Source organism: Cetorhinus maximus, chromosome 5, assembly GCF_964194155.1.
Source record: "Cetorhinus maximus chromosome 5, sCetMax3.hap1.1, whole genome shotgun sequence".
NCBI lineage: Eukaryota > Metazoa > Chordata > Chondrichthyes > Lamniformes > Cetorhinidae > Cetorhinus > Cetorhinus maximus.
Window position 1 is genome coordinate 124,607,712 of NC_135883.1, and position 21,334 is coordinate 124,629,045.

General features: G+C 40.7%; 1 protein-coding gene across 3 annotated transcripts in view; it reads left to right on the forward strand.

Moving 5' to 3' along the window:
* Nucleotides 1–18,264, forward strand: part of ibtk (inhibitor of Bruton agammaglobulinemia tyrosine kinase) — a 153,849-nt gene extending 135,585 nt beyond the window's left edge. For all 3 annotated transcript variants that reach the window (XM_078542452.1, XM_078542450.1, XM_078542451.1), the window contains 5 exons: nt 453–545; nt 5,623–5,781; nt 7,464–7,625; nt 14,062–14,194; nt 16,074–18,264. In XM_078542452.1, coding sequence (XP_078398578.1) covers nt 453–545; nt 5,623–5,781; nt 7,464–7,625; nt 14,062–14,194; nt 16,074–16,199 — 673 coding nt within the window. In that variant the 3' untranslated portion in view covers nt 16,200–18,264. The remainder of the gene's footprint in view (nt 1–452; nt 546–5,622; nt 5,782–7,463; nt 7,626–14,061; nt 14,195–16,073) is intronic.
* The last annotated feature ends 3,070 nt before the right edge of the window (nt 18,265–21,334 follow it).

Genomic DNA, 21,334 nt, shown 5'->3' on the forward strand with positions numbered 1-21,334 from the left:
GCTCACAGCCCGCCACCTGTTCCCTCCCTGCCTCGCTTGCTGCCCACTAGCTGAGGCTTCCTCCCTCCCTGCTTGCTGGCTGTTGCTTGCTGCCTTCCTCCCTCTTTCCCTCCCTCCGTTGCTAGCTTGCTGGCTGTCGCTCCCTCCCTCGCTCTCTGGCTGTCGCTCCCTTTCTCTAGCTGCTACTAATCTTGACTGTCCTCTTTTCAAACATATGATCCTGATGCTGAACTTTCATGCCTTGAGTGCCTGATTATCATTACTGTTCTTGCTCCTGCTTATACAGGCACATCCAGTATTGTTCCATTAGTTGCAACATTTGAGACTAATTTAAAATTTATCCTATATAAAGTTCTAATGTGCATTATTGTGTTAGTCCTTCTGTTGTTAAGCTATGAGCCGTTCAAATATGACCCATAATTGTCATGCACTTCCTAAATTAATTTCTTCAGTCCTGCGAGTCCTCCCACTGGAGGCCTACGAGCTATCATGGAAATGGAAGAAAATATGCAAAAATGTGTAACTGCACCAAAGACTAATGCAAGGTGAGTATAAAGCTTTATTGTTGTCAAAAGTAATACTGAATCAGAACAAAGCTTTTAATGTTTTATTTCTCTATTTACACACAGTAGAAGCTAGTCCTAACTAGATTTGTTTTTGTTGGAAACACATGTGTAAGCAAACCTGTAAAATTTGCATCATGTAACCTCTTGTCTCAGTATCAATAAAACCCATGACCTTTGTAAATTCTCCTTATCTCCTTTTTAAAGGCTTCTGCTCTTACCATCTCTATTCTTCAACTACTGTGAGTCAAGCTCTACAGTTAGCATTTTTTTTATATAGAAAGGACTAGTGTAGCTTTGTTCCTTCGTGTTTCTAGCTGTTTTATTGTGCCTTAATTGTTCAGCTTTAGCTCTAGGCTCTTCACCAAGAAAGCTGGCATGAGCTGGTTTGAATTTTTAAAAACCCTTTCATAGGATGTGGGCATCACTGGCAAGGCCAGCATTTGTTACCCATTCCTATTTGCTTTTGAGAAGGTAGTGTTGAGCCACTGCCTTGAACCGCTGCAGTCCATTTGGCCCAGGCACACGAACTGTTCTGGGAATGGTGTTCCAGGATTTTGATCCTGCAACACTGAAGGAATAGCGATATACTGCTAAGTCAGAATGGTGTGTGGTTTGGCGTGGAACCTGCAGGTGGTTGTGTTCCTATGCATCTGTTGCCCTTGTCATTCAAGGTGGTAGAGGTCGCTGGTTTGGGAGGTGCTGCCAAAAGAGCCTTGATGAGTTGCTGCAGTGCATTTTGTAGATGGTACACACTGCTGCCACTATACATCAGAGTGGAGGACGTAAATGTTTAAGGTGGAGGATGGGGTGCTGATCAAGTGGGCTGCTTAGTCCTAGATGCTGTCAAGCTTCTTGAGTGTTTGTTGGAGCTGTACTTATCCAGGCAAGTGGAGTGTTCCATCACACTCCTGACTTGTGCCTTGTAGATGGTAGATAGGCTTTGGGGAGTCAGAAGGTGAGTTACTCACTTCAGAATTCCCAGCCTTTGATGTGCACTTGTAGCCACAGTATTCATAAGGGGGGGGGTGGTTCAGTGATGGTAATGCCATTGAATGTCAGAATGGTGAGATGGTTAGATTCTCTTATTGGTGATGGTCATTGCCTGGGACTTGCGTGGCACAAATGTTACTTGGCACTTCTCAGTCTAAGCCTGAATGTCGTTCAGGGCTTGCTGCATATTGACATGGACTGCTTCAGTATCTGAGGAATCATAAATGGTGCTGAACATTGTGCAATCATCAGTGAACATCCCCACTTCTGACCTTGGGTTGAAGGGAATATCACTGATGAAGCAGCTGAAGATAATTGGGCCGAGGACACTCTGGCAGCAATGTCCTGAGACGAGGATGATGGGGCTCCAAAAACCAGAATTATCTTCCTTTGTGCTCAGTACGACTCCAACCAGTTGAGAGCTTTCCTCCTGATTTCCATTGACTCCAATTTTGTCAGGGCTCCTTGATGCCAAACTAGGTCAAGTGCTGCCTTAATGTCAAGGGCAGTCACTTTCACCTTCCTCTTGAATTCAACTGTTTTGTCCATCTTTCTATAAGTTAAGAGAAAAATCTGCCCTTTTCAGGACACAAGGCAGTTTTGTGCAAAACACTTCATTCAGAAAAGGTTTTTGTATTTTTTTTAAATGGTCCTCTGCAAAAAAAAAAATGAAGTTCAGGATCTCGGTTGCACTTTGAAACCTAACACTAGGCATGAGATCACACACACAGCAATGCACTGATTCTGCCAAAGCACAGATGGAAAGCAGAGATCTTAGGTACTACTGGTATGCAGTTTCTGGTATAACTCGTGAAAAGGGTGGAGTATGAATCAATGAGTGAAGTTTTGGGAGGGAGGCGCAGTATATATTAAAAAGGTGGGGTGTAAAAAGGTGGATCAAGTGGGAGCTAGATTAGTGTGGATCCCCTGTTTCTTGGTAACTATGGCTGGAATTTTTTGCAGAGGTGATGGCCTTGCCCACTGGCTGAAACTCCAGGGGTGAACCCACCCCTGGCAGTGTAGGAAACCACGACTGGATTTTACAGTGGTCAGGGATTTAACTGTCCGAGGTCGTGACTTCTGCACCCATGTGGGAGATGTGCCACCGCCCCCCCAGCACCACTACACCCTCTGCCAAGACACCTTGAAGCTGTGACCCTCTATGTCCATAATAGTACCAACTGCAATCCACGCTAGCGAGACATGGGAAAGAACAGCAAAGGTGTCACAAGTTGGGCATCTTTCAGCAGCGCTGTCTATGTAAGTTCCTGGGCATCATATGGTGAGACAGCATTACCAATGAAGAAGTGCTGCAGAGAACTGATGAGAGGCACCTGTGGGACATGGTGTTGGAGAGACAACTGAGACTGGCAGAACAGCTATTTTGCCTCACACACATACGCTGCACCAGAGTGACAGTCATATGGACACCATCAGATGGGCAAAGAAGACAGGGCCAGCAAAGAAACCTGGACAAGTATATTTAAGGAGGACCTTCAAGAGCAGTGCTCCTGGAGGGAGATAGATTGCAATGGACTGATGCCCGTGGCAGAGTTTTGTTGCTCATTGTCCTTCATGGGACTGGAGGAATTAAGTACAAGTGAGTAAGGCCCTCAATAGCCTCAAGGGAGGGTGGGTCATCTGACACCTACTCAGCTGCTGGTAAAATTTCAGCAGAGGCAGGTAGATGGGCACATTGCCATTCCATCCGATTTTATACTCTTCCATCTACCGATCCGCTCCTGGGTAACAGGCCTAAAATTCCAACCCATAAGTAGACAACTGTGTGACGGTGGTTCAGCAGAGCAGAGATTTTAGTAGGCTGAGGCTGAAGCCAGAGGCTTTGCTGAGGCTGGAACCTGGAGCAGATGCACGGCATAATAGCCTAATGAAAGCAGCAGGTTTGGTTCAATACGTTGTACAACTTGTTTACACTATTGTATTACATATTACAAGCAAGCTTAGAAAAACCACAGACTGAAGGTGTTGAGAGACAGGAGGTGGCTAGCCTTCAATTTTTTCTTGGGCACAGGAGATTTTACACATGCCCCCTTCCTCTCCCTCTCCTCCTCCACATTCATATGCATGCGCTTTCTATGACATGCTAATAAATGAAAGGCATTTCTATAATACTGTTATGTAAAGTTTATAACGAGTAGGAAAAATGTTGAGTGCTCTTTCTGGTTCAGTGATTCAAATTGTGGTACAGAACTATTATTTGATCAGCCCTCCATTTAACTAGCTTTGTAAAAACTGCTGGCTTTAGGACTGTTGGAATGGATACCTATTTAAATTCTGACTTCATGGGACTGGGAGCTTTCGGAGTTTCATTTTAACCAGGAAATTGTTCTTCTTTCATTTTATCTGTCTCCACATCAATCAGATAGGTATCATAGGTTCCACGCTGTGGTTGCTGCTAAATCTCTCTATGTTCAAACAGAGGAATTCAGGAAATCGAGGTTTATTTTAATGGTAGTTACGGAATCCTAGACAGCTCAGCGATGAAGCTAATAGCAAAAAGGCTGCACGAGTGTTATCTTTGATGCTTTCATCTAGATGATAGGAATCCATGAGGTCAAGTAAAGGCTATTCCAGTCATTCTGTTGCCACATACTGGGCATCCCGTTTTCAGCATTGATTTACAGCTATATGGAGTACTTCTCATGTGTCTACCAAACATTACCATTTAAATTTGATTATTGCACATGATTAATTTGGCAGCGAGGGTTAGACGTTCCTAGCTGGTGTTTCCCTTCTTCTAAATTGTCAGTGTTTTAGCATGGCTCCTCCGGGTCTGTGCAGATTATCACCATATGGATGAAAGCTTATTTATCGAGTAGGATTTTCATTCTTTGAATGATATCCTTCAGTCATTACAATCCCTCACAGCTATGTCCTCAGGATATCTTGTTTGTTTTGGCTAAGGTTTTTGTAGTGGGGTTACTAAAGATTACTTCCAGGCAAAAGAACTGGTATTAACATACATATCCAACAAGTTTATGTGACATGCAGTTAGGGGGTCAGATATAGTACAGTCCTAATTATACAAGATGCGAATTTCATGGTTGTGATTCAGCATATGATTTCCTCAGAATCATTTGGACAAGTTCTCATGGTACGTGAAGGATTTTGAGCATTAAATGAATGAAAACCTTATAAAATAATCTAACTTTCTATATTAAATTTTGCAACTTAGTTTATAAATGTTTGTAACCCTTTTTATAACAGATGAACATTACTAGTTTAGTTATATTCTATACTATGGGCAGGATTTTCAGGTCGTCAGGCTGGCATGGTGGGCAGGCCCAGGAAATGGGCCGCTTCCCGTGATCAAACCCAGATTGCGATTTCACGCTGACTGGCCAATTAACGGCCAGCCACTGTGAAACATGCACTCAAAGGCTCAGTGCTGCCGGGGTGGGAACGGGAAGAAGGTGAGCGCTGAAGTCTGCTTGGGCATGAGAAGCGTGCAATGAAAGCTCCCTGAAGGCAGAGAGCTGCCTCGGGGTGCTGAAGAACTTTAAACCATGTAATAAAGATTTGGAAATGCAGGAAAAAATGTCCACACGTCAGACTCCCTCACATGAACATATAGATTATAAAAATTCTGTCAAAACGTTTTTATTTTTCTTTAATACCAGAAACCTCATCCCACCCATGGATGAGGTTTCCTCAAAAACCCAAAGACCACTTGGCCGATTCGGCAATGAAAAATCGCACTTAATTAATACGTTAATGGCCTTAATAGGCCTCTTAATTGTCGGCAGACATGCTGCTGACTCTCGCGCGTGCACGCCGACCAAAATATCGCGCGAGTGCGTGATGACGTTGGGGCGCTAGTCTGACGTCATCACGCTATTTTATGCCCGATCGGGTCAGGCGAGCGGGTGCCCGTAGGACTTAAAGTTCTACCCTATGATTAAAATGCAAGACAATTTTATTTCTAGGTAATATGACATTGCTAATCCCTGTGGATGCTCAATATACAATTTGTAAATTTAAGCTTCATGTAACACTGCAAAAAACAATTATTTGATGATTGTTTAACCATGCAATATTTTCACAGTGGGAATAAATCAATGTGCCATGGAGTGAAGCTTTCTCAGAAACAAAGAAAGATGATTGCCATGGCAGCTAAGGAGCCAAGTACAAACAGCAGACTGGACAGCACACCTGTGAAATCAAATCTGACTACCTTAACCCCATCAAAGACAGGAAATGCTTGGTAAGATCAAAAGTGCCAACACATTGAAAATATGTTTTATAAATGAATCTTAAATAATGTTTAAGGTGTTTGCTGTATTTTCTGATGTGTCAAGTACTCAAACTTGATTAGTGCCTTTCCTTGTGATGAATTTTTTTTCCTCTACTTGTCAGCTGCATTTGCATGTCACTTGCAATAAGTACATTTGTCATTTTGAGTCACCATTGAAAGTTATTGAAGACGTATGGCCTAGACACCCAACTGGGAAAGTGAAGTTTGAAAACTGGATAGCAAATGCCTTGTTAAATAACATAGGCTTCTGCTTTTTTGTAACACAAAACTACCCCTTGCATATTTTCGATACGTAGCTGATATATTGGTATTGGTATATTTGAATCTGCAACTGCATATAAGAATTTCCTTACATACCTTAAGGGGCTCCAACCTCCGCTCAAATTCACCTTTGAAATGAAGCAGCCAAATGAGTTCCCTTTCCTCAATGTGCTTGTTGAGAAATCTTCACTTTCACTGGTCAATGTATGCATTGGGGTTCCTACAGTCCCAAGCACTATAACATTGGCCTTATCAGTAACCTCGTAAATAAGGCCTGAGCCATTTGCTCACCATGCAAGCTTGATGCCGAAATAGGAAGCATCAAAGCAATCTTGCAGGATAATGGCTACCCTGTTCAGATCACTGCTCGCTGCATATGGTGCAAACTCATGAATAAGGCCTAAGGCTGCCACTTTTGATCCTGAAAAGTGCCCAGTTTACCTTAAATTACCCCAGAAGAGTAGGGTGTCTCAAAAATTTGAGCGACAAGGTTAACCATTTCATACTTGTGCTATGCAATAGCAACACAAGTGATATTCTCCACTAACAGAATGCTGCCTTCAAACCAAAAAGATGTTCTGCCTATGTTATTTAACAAGGCATTTGCCATTCAGTTTCCAAACTTTACTGCCTACGACACAAATGAGTAATGTGGTATATGAATTTCAGTGCTGGTGTGATGCCATGTATGTAGGACATATGTCCCTACAACTGGGGGATCTCAAACAGTCCCTTCAGCTGTTCGCAACAGGCAAATAACTCACCGTACTTAACCAGCTTGAGCTTGCAAAACTCAGAACACAGTGTCCAATATTAGGTGTGATGCCGCAGTTGGACAAAACTTGCTAAATAGTGCTAATTGTACTAAGAATTACACTGACAACCAATTTAAGATTATCAGTCGGGCCTGCAGTGTGGCTCACTTATGCATTCTAGAAGGTCCATATATTCACACGTGGGGCCCTTTCCTTTGCAAATAGAAAGAACATCTCCACGCATTGCACCTTTTTCAACTAAACAAAAGCTTGTTTAGGAAAGAGCCATTCCCCAATGGAAGTACCTTGACCATTCAGAGTTGACCTACCTGGTTTGAATTTAAACAAAAGATTGGCAGTTAACTGTTCCCTGGTGCATTCTCCATGGCAACACCTTGACCAACCAGAGTACAATTGTCAATCAGTCTGCATCCTCTTAAGCAGTATAAATTGTTGTTCCCTTTGAGATTTGGTATTCTTGTGAATCTGTCCTGATGAGTGCAAGGTGAAAAACTTCAGCAGCATGTCTCTTTTTTCAGCACTATTATTCATTTTTATTTGATCAGTCATTTCAGTAATAAATTTGTTAACTGTTACAAAACATTTTTCACTTAGGGTGACTTCATTCAATGGACTCTCCTCCCCAAAATCGTTCCGTGACCTTCTGGTGGAAGAAAAGTCGTCAGAAAAAGCAGGTGACTCTCTGCCTTCCAGCTCATGGGAAAATAATTCTAAACAACAAGAGCAGCCTAGCAACAAATATGAGCAACCTACCAGGTGAAGAATTTAATGAATTGATAAATAAACGAAATACTTAAATTAGTATATGGCTAAACTTTCAGATAATGAGCATGCAGTACAAATTCTGCCATAGATCTTCAAAAGTACCCCCTGAAGGCTAAAGAAAAGCTTCAGCTACACTACTGATCCTTTCAGCATGCTGCTGCTATAATCATGAATGTGCATAGCACATCATTTAAAAGTAACCACTTGATGCAAAACTTAGCATTTTAATATTTCAAACAGTGGCTTTAGACCATGATTATGTTTGGAACTGTATCTTTTGAGTACTGTTGATTTCTGTGCAAATGATGCAAACTTTTATTAAAAAAAGCTTTTATCTCTTTGACTTGCCCACCATACCACTTAAACAGAAATTGTTTTCTCTTCCAGTTGCAAAATATACAGTTTCCCAATTTAAAAGGGTGAAAAGTCCCTACTATTATGTGGAGTTGTGCAAAAGTGACATTGAGGGACTCTCCCTCTCTCTATCTCTTTCTCTTTCTCCCACCCTCTCTCCTCATTTACAGTGAGGGGATGTTAATGCAGCTTTATAGGAAGATGCATGTGACAGGCTTTCCAGGAGGCGATGAAATAATTCAAACGTTGTGCCAGTTAAACATTCATGAAGACGTTCATGTGCCAACATCCATAAAACATCCTCCAGTTTAGTTTCTTAATTCACCAATTGACTCCGCTGTTCATCAGGTGTTAGGTTTTGAGTAAATAGGTAAATTCAGTAGTTTGGTATCAGATCAGAAATAATTTGATTAATATCTTGTGCATCCTTTCCCTGCTGTAAGTTCTGAATATTGATTTTAGAAATTTTTTAATATAGATCTGAAATTTATCAGTTTTAGTTGAGGTAATTTATTGTTTGATGAAAATGGGCTATGTTTATCTAATACATTGCAAGGCACATTGTAATTAGTCAAACAAAGGTAGGTGATTTCATTTCACTGATTAGTCAGTTGGCCATAATTTATTCTTTCATGGAATTTGAGAAGGGTTCACCTTGACTCTTTCCTACCATTTTTCCTCAGTAATCCAGAGGAGGGTAAAAAATAAACAACTCTATTGTCAGTTGTTCTCTTCCTTCTATCCCAGTATCAAGCTAACTGTAGGAAATTCCCAGACACAAATCTGTCATCTAAAGTTTGCAATCCCTTGATCCTGCCAGTTCAGTTCAAAAATGCGGATCCAGCTTAAAAATGTCAGGGGATTGTTTAATACTGTGTTGGAGATGAAGTTCACTGAAAAAAATAACATCAATTTGACTTTCAGCACATTTCATGATATGATGGAGCATCAGTGTATGATGTAGTTTTTGTCTGGCTCATCAATGATTGCTAGAACAGTCTGTAGAAAATTGAGACAGAGAAGCTGATAAATGCAGAAATACTTAAACTGGTGGATCTCCTGTAGTGGTGTACTGGAATGTTAATGTGATGTTTAACTGCCAACCTGGTCTACTTTTAAGGCCACTGTTCAAACATTTCCTGTGGGTATGTAAATAGGGAAATTGGCTTAGAGTGTAACTTTTTGGAGCAAAGGCTCAACTGTATAAACTTTTAAGTTTAATATTTGCATCTTTCCTTTGTATTGTCCTTCTTCACCAAATATTTCAGTACTTAACAAAATCATGATTTTGATTAAAATCCATACCCAAATGGGAATAATGTTGGGCAGAATTTTTACCTCATCGGGCGGGCAGGCCTGAGAGTGACCACGCAATGGACCACTGCCCACAATTGGGCCCCGGCTGCAATTTCTTGCTGGCCAGCGTGAAAAGCACACTGATGACCTCAGCACTGCCGGGGTGGGGGTGGGAGGAGTGCAAGCGCTGAAGTCTGCGCAAGCGCAGCGAGTGCACTCAGTGAAAGCTCTCTGAAGGCACAAAGCTGCCTCAGGGAGCTGAAGATTTCTAACATTAAAAATAAAGAATTCAGATGTAAGGAAAACACGTCCCTTCATGTGGCTCTGTCACATGAGCAGGGACATGTTAAAAATGAATTTAAAATTTTTTTTTAATTTTATTTTTATTTTTTTAAAATCACTATTTGAAACCTCATCCAGCCTGTAGATGAGGTTTTGCAAAAAATGCAAAGGCCACTTGGCCTATTTGCCCGCTCGCCAACTGTAAGGTTGGATGGGCATGGAAAATTTCACTTTAATTAATGGGCTTAGCAACACTCTTAATTGTCGGTGGACACGCTGCTGACTCCCAGTGCGTCCGCCAACCGCAATATCACGCGAGTGCGAGATGATGTCTGGACGCTCACCCGACATCATCGTGAGCTATTTCACGCCCGTGTGTGTGGGCCCGTGCCCACTCGCTGAGCTGAAAATCCTTGCCATTGCGTTTCTTCCTGTTACATTAGTATGAGTAATTATTTTTGATTACTCTGTGCAGAAAAATTTAGGACCGATTACATTGCAAAATGTAGAAATTTTGCTTTTAAATTAGTCACTGTTTAAAATTGCAATTAGCTACACATTACATGGTTAATCCAATTGAATATAAATAGTAATTTTCTGATTGTGCAGACATCACATGTAAATGAGAAATTTTATATACAGTAAGCTCCAGGGAAACAGAAGACTAAGACTCTTTAGTGAAAGTTTTTTAAACTATGACTGGTTTTGATAGCGAATAGGGAAAGATTATTTCTTTTGGTTGGGAAGAGGAGTTGGCAGTACAGAGAATGACTGGGATAGATTAGGATAAATTTTGTGAATGGATTACTAGAGCATAGAATATTTCGGCGCATGGAGTGGTCAAAGTAGAGGCCATTGCCTATTTTAAGGAAAATCAGAAAAAATATTTGTGTCTTCTGCTTCAAAGCTAAGTGACAGAGGGCAGTGGGATTCATTTTGCATTTCTGTAGCTAAGGTCGTGTATATACAACCAGGGATCAGTTTATTTTGGATCTGGTAATGTGTATTGAGGCAGGTTAAATGAATGATCTCAGTAAAAGATCTCCTAGAAAACAGTGACCATAACATGGTAGAATTTAGCATACAGTTTGAGAGTGAGAAACTTGGGTCGGAAACAACTGAGATAAACTTAAATAAGGGTTATTACTAAGGAATGAGGGCAGAGCTGGCTGGAGTGGACAGGGAGAGGAATTTAGCAGAAAAGATAGTTGATGAACTATGGCTTACGTTTAAGAAAATAGTTCATGACTCACAAAGATATATCCCAGTGAGGAAGAAGGATTCCCGGAAGAGTATAACCCAATCATGGTTAACCAAGGAAGTTAAGGACTGTATCAAATTGAATGTAAAAACATAACAGTGTGGCAAAGATTAGTGATAAGCCAAAGGATTGGGAAAGTTTTAAAAACCAACAGAAGATGACCAAAAAAACAATAAAGAGGGAGAAAATAAACTTTGAGGGTAAACTAGCAAGTAATATAAAAACGGACAGTAAGAGCTTCTTTAAATGTATAAAAAGAAACAGAGAGGCCAAAGTGAACATAGGCCCCTTAAAGAATGATGCTGGGGAAATAATAATGGGGAACCAGGAAATGGCAGAGTAGTTGAGTAAATATTTTGCATCAGTCTTCACAGTAGAAGGCAATAATAACATTCCAAAAATACTAAATAATCAAGGGGCAAAACGGGGGGAGGGACTAAATATAATAACTATCACTAGAGAAAAAGTACTAGGGAAACCAATGGGGCTAAAGGCTGATAAGCCCCCTGGACCTGATGGGTTGCATCCGAGGATATTAAAGGAAGTAGCTGCAGAGATGGTGGATGCACTGGTAGTAATCTTCCAAGAATCCTCAGGCTTCTGGAAAAGTCCAGAGGATTGGAAAACTGCCATTGTAACACCCTTATTCAAAAAGAGAGGGAGACAAAAAACTGGCAACTCTAGGCCAGTTAGCTTAATATCCATCATTGGGAAAATGTTAGAGTCTAATATAAAGGATGTAATAGAGCATTTAGAAATACATTATATATTCGAGCAGTGTCAGCGTGGCTTCATGAAAGGGAAATCATGCCTGACAAATTTATTAGAATTCTTTGAGGAGATAACAAGCAGGATAGATAAAGGGGAACCAGTAGATATAATATATTTGGATTTCCAAAAGGCGTTCGATAAGATTCTGCACTTAAGGCTAAACCCTAGAGGATTGGAAAGATAAGAGCCCATGGTGTTGAAGGTAGTTAGTATATTAGCATGGATAGAGGACTGGCTAGCTAATAGAAGACAGAGAGTTGGGATAACGGGAGCATTTCCCACTGTAACTAGTGGAGTGCCACAGGGATCAGTGCTGGGGCCACAATTATTTACAATATAAATGACCTGGATGAGGGAGATGAATGTACTATCGCCAAGTTTGCGGATCACACAAAAATAGGTGGGAGAGCAAGTGGCGAGGTTGACGAGTCTACAGAGGGATATAGGCAGGTTAAATGAGTGGGCAAAAACTTGGCAGATAGAATATAATGTGGGAAAATGTGACGTTATGCACTTTGATAGGAAGAATAGAAGAGCTGAATATTATTTAAATGGAGAAAGACTGCAGAAAGCTACAGCACAGAGAGATTTGGGGGTCTTCGTGTATGAATCCAAAAAGCTAGCATACAAGTTCAACAGGTAATAGGGAATGCAAATGGAATGTTGGCCTTTATTTCAAAGAGAATGGAGTATAAAAATATGGACGTATTGCTAAAACTATACAAGGCACTGGTTAGACCACACCTAGAACACTCTGAACAGTTTTGGTCCAGTTGTCTAAGGAAAGATGTACTGGCATTGGAGGCAGTCCAGAGAAGGTTCACTAGGTTGATCCCGGGTATGGAGGGATTTTCTTATGAGGAGAGGTTGAGTAGGTTGGGCCTGTACTCATTGGCGTTTAGAAGAATGAGAGGTGACCTTATTGAAACATATAAGATCCTTTGGGGGCTTGACAGGGTAAATGCTGAGAGGTTGTTTCCCCTTGTGGGTGAGTCTAGGACCAGAGGGCATTATGTCAGAGTAAGGGGTTGCCCATTTAAGACAGAGATGAGGAGGTATTTCTTCTCTCAGAGGGTAGTGAATCTGTGGAATTCTTTACTGCAGAGGGCTGTAGAGGCTGGGTCGTTAAGTATATTTAAGGCTGAGATAGACAGTTTTTTAATCAGCAAGGGAATCAAAGGTTATGGGGAAAAGGCAGGACATTGGAGTTGAGGATTATCAGATCAGCCATAATCTCATTGAATGACAGAGCAGACTGTGGGCCGAATGGCCTACATCTGCTCCTACATCTTATAGTCTTATGGCCTCCTGTGCTATAAATGTTTATGTTGTAATTCTGGGACTGCGTCTCGATCTTTGTCAGCAATGTTGATGTCAACAGAAACAGCATTTGGGACCAGCATTATTGGTGTCAGTCAATATTGCTAACTTCAGCAGGACTGTGCGATAACAATGACTGGAATAATTTCTACAAAGCTTCACTTTTACCATGGCGGTGACCAATGTACCTCTCATTTTTTCTTTGTAATTTGTGGCCAATTCGTTTAAGTCCGCAGGCCCTTTAAATATTTTTGCGCAGCCGTGACTGCGCAGTAACTCAAAGGGGCTGACTCTCACTCAGCCTGCGCAGAAAACTTTGGGCTGCACAGCTTAAAGGGTACATTAGTGATGACACGCTACTTTCTGAAGGACTTTTGCATTGTTGCAAAATGGACAGCTATGAGTGACTTACTAGTAGGGCTTTAATTTTCTATAAAATTCCTTAGACTATTGGAGTGCTGATGGAGTGGTATGTGTACTAGATGTGGCTTTGTTGCATGTCATGGAAATGAAATGGAAGGATATATATGTCATTCAGTCTCGTGGTCTGAGACAAGTCATTTTGATCAGATGTGCTGAACATGAATGATCCCTGCGCCAGCTGAAGAAAATCTTTGCAGAATTAAGGGTCACTTTGTTTTTAACATGTTGAGAATGAATATAAATGCATTTTGAACCATCTTAAAAGATTCATTTTTGTGATTTCTAATTTTCCCAAGTTTTAGTGGATCATAGTACAGTTTTTTATTCTGTGAAGGTAACTTGTCAGCCCAGTCTCCAATTTCAGTATAATCGCAATAGCATCCTAAAATCCTGGAATCACAACAGGCATCCAGAATTGCAAACCTACTGTCAACTTTTAAGAGCCGATTAATTATTTGTAGCTCTTCTGTATTACTGATTTTTTATTTGTAAACTCTTTTGAAAGAAAACAACCTTTTAGCCTTACATTTGTGAATTTCTTTTTGACATGTGTAGCCAATATTTACTATGAAATTAGCACTATGCAAAAGGCAATGTATAATTAATGTCACTGCAAAATTTGTTGCTACTAACGCAGTCAGCACAAAAAGTACCTGTTTCTCAAAGGCTATGTTAATTGTTTTCAATATATATTAACTATAAATATTTCATTTCTAACAGCCCTTGGTTAATGACAGTTGCTAAAAGCCCACCAGCAATGACTCCAATCACTTTTGCAGCTATAGTGGAGGAGGAACGTCAGCAAGAAGCTGCACTTGTGAAGAGCAGGGAGAAACCGCTGGCTTTGATTCAGGTAACACTATTTTTAAACTGTTCTGATGACTAACTGCTCTGAAAAGGCTGCATTTTCAAAAGAGCAGATGAACAAAAGAATTGCTCCTTTCTCTAGCAGATCAACTATTGTGTTTGACCTCAAGTGCTGCTGAGGCAATATTTTCATTAGTTTCAGAAAGATTTTTTGGAAAATTAACCTATTGAACAAGGCCAACGATAATTCAGATACAAGGAAAGAAAAGGTTTCATGGATGACAACGGCATATAACCTGGCAGATGTGTTGATGTGCTCCTCATTTGCACACTACACAATTGTCTATCTCTATGCAAGGAATAGTCTCCATGTACATCTAGAGGCAAAGACAGTGTAGAAACTTAGAATTAAAGAAATATAGCACAAAAGGAGGCCATTCAACCTACTGAACCTGTGCTAGTCCTGGCTGTGCAGTTTGTTATCTCGACTCATAGAATGGTTACAGCACAGAAGAGAACATTCAGCCCATTGTCTGTGCCAATTCTCTAAGAGCTCAGTCCTACCCTGCTGCTCTTTCCCTGCATTATTTTTTCTTCACATGCTTATACAATTTCCTTTGGAAACTACAAGTGAATCTGTCTCTGCCACACTCAGGCTGTGCATTCCAGATCTATTTATTACATTAAAAATTTCTTCCTCTTGTCACCTTTGGTTCTTTTGCACCAATGGGATATGTTTCTCCCTATCCACTCTGTCCAGACCCCTCATGATTCCACTCTAAACGTTTTGCCCTGTTCTTTCCCTGCCCATTCCTTACATCCTTCTATATTCTCTGTAGAAGTGTATTCCTCCCTTATAGTGCCATAGATCATGTTTTCAAGTTAAATCTGGTCATAAAGGAGCTCCTCCTTTATTAATTATTACTAATTAGACACAATCACATTTGGAATTTAACATTTGTACAGCACTCTTTTGAGAGTAATATTCAGATGTGAAACTAGTTCAGTTGCTGTAAAATTGAAGTTGCGATGCATTGTTGGGAGCTCCGATTAATAAACAGTCACAATTAGCCTGTACGCTATTGGCCACTAACAAAACATTGTGTTACAACCTACTTTGGAATCTGCTAAAATCTAGATATTCAGAGGCAGTGCATACAACGTCAAGCCCTACTTTCTAACCAGCACAGAAAATGGCAGCAACAAAGCCATATTGACTGTTGAATACCCCAAGCACCATCTTGCTGCTCTTTTCTACTGGTAGTGCAATGCTTTTGAAGTCTTCCCAATTCTCATGTGTAAAAACTAAGCAACTGTAACTGTTGCCGTTCCAGTATTACAGATTCAGTAACCTTAATTGTTGACAGACCTGAATGCCTGGAGCCTAAATTTTCAGATTCTTATTATTCTATTCGCTTTAAACAGTTTTTAAAAAAAATCTTTCATGGTATGTGGGCATCACTGGCAAGGCCAGCATTTGTTGCCCATCCCCAATTTCCCTTAAGGTGTTTGTAAGCTGCCACCTTGAACCACTGCAGTTCATGTGGTGTATGTACACCAACAGTGCTGTTAAGGGCATTTCAGGTTTTTGATCCAGGGTGGGATTTTCCGCACCCGTCCGCCGCCGGGATCTTCCAGTCCTGCTGCAAGCCGATGGACTCCTGGTTGGGGCACCGCCTCGCCTGCGGCAGGACCTGCCCACGACAGGGCTGGAAAATCCCGGCCCCAGTGACATTGAAGTTCTGAGTCAGTTAGCTGTCATTCTAGATTTGTAGTGAGTAAATGAACCATGATAAAAGCATGTTTTAGCGAGGAATTTAGTAAAGGTAGACTGTTCCCAGTGGCTTTTCAACTGAGGAATTCAGTTAAAAATTACTGTAATATCTTAATTTCAAAATGAAAACATTTTTATCTTTGATTTTCAGATTGAGGAACGTGCTATCCAGGATTTGCTAATCCACTACCAAGCCTGTGACAACCCTGAGGAATTCATTATGATAGATAGATCGCCACAAGGGCCCATAGCAACCCCAATATGGAGTAAACACTGATTCTTGTATCTCTATCTGGAGTTAACAATAACATATGGTATTGAAATTAAATTGGTCAGTGCTTGCTCTGAAAAGGTTGCATTTTCAAAAGGACAGAGGAACAAAAGAATTGCTCCTTTCTCTAGCAGATCAACTATTGCATTTGACCTCCAGTGCTGCTGAGGCAATATTTTCATTTGGAATATATATCTTTAGATACCTTCTTCATTAGCACAGTAAATAAGAATTTGATATATCAAGTGCTGATCAGATATTGGTATTTTGATTTCTCTCCACTTCCCCACCTTGCACGTTTTCCAAGTACTGAATACTTTTAGTTGCAACTGCGCAAAGTTGGTGGCAGAGAATTCCTACAGGAAAAAATGATGTTTTGGGAGGGGAAGCTGAAGTGTCTATTATTGAGTCAATTAGAAAACATAGGTGCTATTAAAATCTAAATTATTTTAATGAGCCACTAAATCTTTAAATTAATAGCAATGAGAGAAACATCTGGCCTATTGCTTTCGTTCCTTGGCCAATTCCAGCTTTTGTTTAAAAATTACAACACTGAATAGGTTTAATGGATAGAGAACCAACAAAAATTTGATTTTTCAGTTCATCAGTGCTGTCATAGGGAGGTATGGAGATCAGATGTCTGATCCACAGGAAAGGGAAAAATCTACTATAGTAGATTTTGACGTACCTCTTGACACCTGAATGAAAGCATTGTTGGAGGCTTAGCCACAAGTCAACCATTCTCTAAATTACAGTTGGTAAAAGGAAAGTGGAAAAAAATTCATACAGTGATCCAGCAATAAGTGTCACAGAATCACTTGCAATACATTTAAAAACTTATGGAATCTACTGAGGACCAGCATTGCTTGCTGATGTTGGGGAACCACACGCATAGGTCTGTGTGTTGGAATGCTAGTTTTTACTGCCATCCAAAGCCTTTTAATAGTGTCAAAAATGAGGAAGATTCAATTATTATACAAAAGCACACAAAATCACCAATACTGTCAGTACTTTCTATACAGAGCAGCAAAGCCAATCCAAGACCAATGGCAATAGCATAATATTCTTCCCATTGCAGTTAGTTTAAACTAAATTTAGATTAAACTCCATCGACAGCCAATATCACCAAAGTTGTTTTTGCCATTATAGATCTGGTCCAGGCAAGCTGCACAGATTAGCCTGCCTGCCGACAGACTTGACATGGCAGACCTCAACTTGATGACTCTATTGGTTGCTGTTTATGCTTGGCACGAGCGGAAAATAGTGAGTGCAAATTCAAAGTGAAAGCCCCCCTTGAGCAGCTATGCCTCCGACAGCAGTGGCTTTGCTTTTTTTTAACTTAACAAGATTAGACAGCAATTATGCAATCAGATGCATCCCTGCTGACTCCCACATGTTGAAATGATATTGTACTAGTACAGCTCAAACATTTATGTTGGTTTTGTAGTGCTGAAATGAATTTCTAATGAGAAGCCTGTTAACATAAAATAATACTGTGCATGAAACAGGGAGAAGCATTTTAGCGTTTATTTTGCTGGTGCACAGTTGGAAGTTTTGAACTAACACTGAGTCTCTAGTAGATTTGAACATGATACAAACTGCTAGATTTGATTTTTTTTTTAAGCTGGTGTGGTGCCTAGCTTTCCCACTATGTACATTATTTGAAACAACAAAGTTATTTGTGTTTGAAAGGCCTTACTGTAGCTGAGTGATTAGGCAATATTGGTCCTGCATGATTTGTTTGCATTTGCACAACTGAGATTGGAGCTGTTGACTTTCCTGTTACTTTGTCAAAACTGGTGTGTGATTTTAGGCTCTAGCAAGTAAAATATCTGTTACTTGTAATGGATCACTTGGAAAATTAAACTTAACCACTTGGAAGGAGTGTCACCATGTAAAAGATAAATTAATGGGGGGGGTTGGGGAGAAGGGCAAGCAGAAGTTAAGATTCAGTGTACATGATCCTTCGTTGTTTAAAAAGAAAATGTGTTTTCATCATGTTCGTGGAGTTTAGCCATGAAGATGGCAGGTTAGAAAAAAATGGAAGCAATAAATGTGTATCTGACTTGAATGTGTGATACTTTATTTAACTACAATACTATATACAACCTTCAATATGTGCTTTATCAGACACAATCAATTTTTCTTTGTTCAGTTTCAACATTTCTAAGATCTAAAAAGAAATAAGTACTTGTACACTGTCCTTTTACAAGATTTTCACCACATAGGGCCGTCTTGGTCAGATTACTTTTCTACTGTCATTGGCAGCATTGTGAGAAACAGAGTTTTTAAACACTTTTAAGTGTAGTTTTAATCTTTTGCAGAAATGCAGTGGCACTTATATAAGTATTTCCTTTAAAGTTTCTTTCTAAAAGCGCTTAACTTTAGCAGAGATCTGTATTTTTCATATTTTCACTCTTGTAGAAGCTTCTCAATCTATTACTATCTTGGTCACAAAAATATTCAGTCCTGAGATTCTCCACCAACCATGATTGCCCCAGTGCAATTCAAACATTTCTGGTGGATTTCAGTAGTGCATATCTGGATTAAATTACAAAATTATTTTTTACTCTATTGGCAAAGCGGCACTAATATTCTGATAGTGAATCAAGTAAACTTGAGAGTTGAGAGGAGGTGGTGGAAGCAGGTACGATAGTGGTGTTTAAGAGGCAGCTTGACAAATACATGAATGGGATGGGAATAGAGGGATACGGACCCCGGAAGTGCAAAATGTTTTAGTTGACGGGCAATATGATCGGCGCAGGCTTGGAGGGCCGAAGGGCCTGTTCCTGTGCTGTACTTTTCTTTGTTCTTTGTCTGAGAAGTGAAGTTATTCAGAGGCACATGGAAGTCACTTTTATATATCTATCTAGGAAAAAAAAATCACCAATTGTGTTTATATCCATCAAAGAAAAACCTTTCCTCCTTCTGCTCTTGCACCATTCTTTCCAAGTGTTGTTGGGAACACCACCACCTGCAAGCTCACCTCCAAGCAACACACCATCCTGACTTGGAAATATATCACTGTCACTGGGTCAAAATCCTGGAACTCCCTCCCTAACAGTACTGTGGGTGTACGTCCCATAAATGAATATTTTTTTTAAAACAGGCTTAATAAAGAGAAAATTCTCATTTAAATAACATGTTAAAGGAGAGGAAGAGAAAAGTACTGAAAGTAAATGCAGATCAATTTGTTTGCTCCTTGGATGTGGGAGAAGCTGGTGAAGTTTCATTTATTGCCATTCTCCATCGTAGTTCTGGTAACAGCGTGGCTTGCTGGACCACTGCATGATAACTTGCTTTCTATATAGTGCCTTTAATGTGGTAAAACATCCCAAGGCCCTTCACAGGAATGTTGTTAGACAAAGTTTGACATTGAGCCAGATGGTGATATTAAGACAAATGATCAAAAGCTTGGAAAAAGAGGCAGGTTTTAGGGAGTGTCTTAAAGGAGGCAAAAGGTTTAGGGAGGAAGTTCCAGAGCTTGGAGCGTAAGCATCTGAAGGCATAGCATGCAAGCATGATTAATATACAGGGCAGTAAGAGTCAACACACTGGACTAGAATCATATGTGCACCAGACTGGGTAGAGGTCACCGATTTCCTTCCCTGAAGGATGTTAACAAAGAAACAGGAGCACGAGTAAGCCATACCTCCACTCGAGCCTGCTGCACCATTTAATAAGATCATGACTGGGAAGAGTCACCGTCGCCGGGTAGCAATCTGGGAAGAGTGTCCTTTGCAGTCACTGTCGCCAAGTGAAAAAAAACTGAGACATCACAGAAAAACCGTAAGTTCATTGGTTGGTAAGTAACTGCTAGTTTGAACTACCTGGTCTAAGTTGATTTCAGATTAAAGGTGACTACTGGGGCCCAGGATCGGAGGCCTAACACTTCAGCTTCAACTGAGCAGAGAGAGCAAGTTCCAGTTGATTTTAAAAAGTGTATTTTGAATCTCTATTCAGGATCCAGGAAGTAGCACTGCAGGAGCCTCAGCCCTTGCCTTTATCCAACAGATTCGAGATTCTTGCCCCCTGTGTGGATGAGAGCGGGGACTGTTGGGAGGATGAGCAAACTGACCATAGCACCGTGGTACCGGGAGCCATTCAAGTGGGAGAAAAGAGAAATGTTGTTGGAACCAGGGATAGTATAGTTAAGGGAATAGATACTGTTCTCTGTAGCTAGGATCGAGACCCCCAAAGGCTGTGTTGCCTACTTGGTGCCAGGGTTAAGGATATCTCATCTGGGCTGCAGAGGAACTTGGAGTGGGAGGGGAAAGATCCAGTTGTCGTGGTCCACGTAGGTACCAACAATATAGGTAGAATGAGGAAAGAGATTCTGCTGAGGGACTACGAGCAGCTAGGGGCTAAATTAACAAGCAGAACCAAAGAGGTGGTAATCTCTGGATTACTACCTGAGCCACGAGCTAATTGGCACAAGGTCAATAAGATTAAAGAGGTAAATGCGTGGCTCAAAGATTGGTGTGGGAGAAATGGGTTTGAATTCATGGGACATTGGCACCAGTACTGTGGAAAGAGGGAGTTATTACGTTCGGATGGGCTCCACTTGAATCATGCTGGGACCAATGTCCTGGCGAATCGCATAACTAGGGTTGTAGATAGGGCTTTAAGCTAAATAGTGGGGGAGGTTCAGTTGCATGGAAATATAAAAAAATCAAAGTTTAAGGAGAGGCTAAGAGTGCAGCTTAGTGACGAGGCTGATTGTTACCAAAAAGTGAAAGGAAGGGTCAGTGTGTGTGACTGCCATATTGCACCAAAGAATCATATAAGAGTAGGGAAAATTGACAATAGGGCAAACTTAAAGGCTTTGTATCTGAATGCGCGTAGCATTCAGAATAAAACTAATGAGTTAACAGTGCAAATAGATATAAATAGATATGATTTGGTGGTGATTACTGAGACGTGGTTACAGGGAGAATAGGTTTGGGAGTTGAATGTCCAAGGGTACTCAGTGTTTTGGAAGGACAGGCAGGAAGGAAAAGGAGGTGGTGTAGCTTTGTTAGTAAAGGAAGAGACCAGTGCTATCGTGAGGAATGATATAGCCACTGGAGAGCAAGGCGTAGAGTCAATCTGGGTAGAAATAAGAAATAGCAAGGGAAAGAAGTCCCTAGTGGGAGTAATCC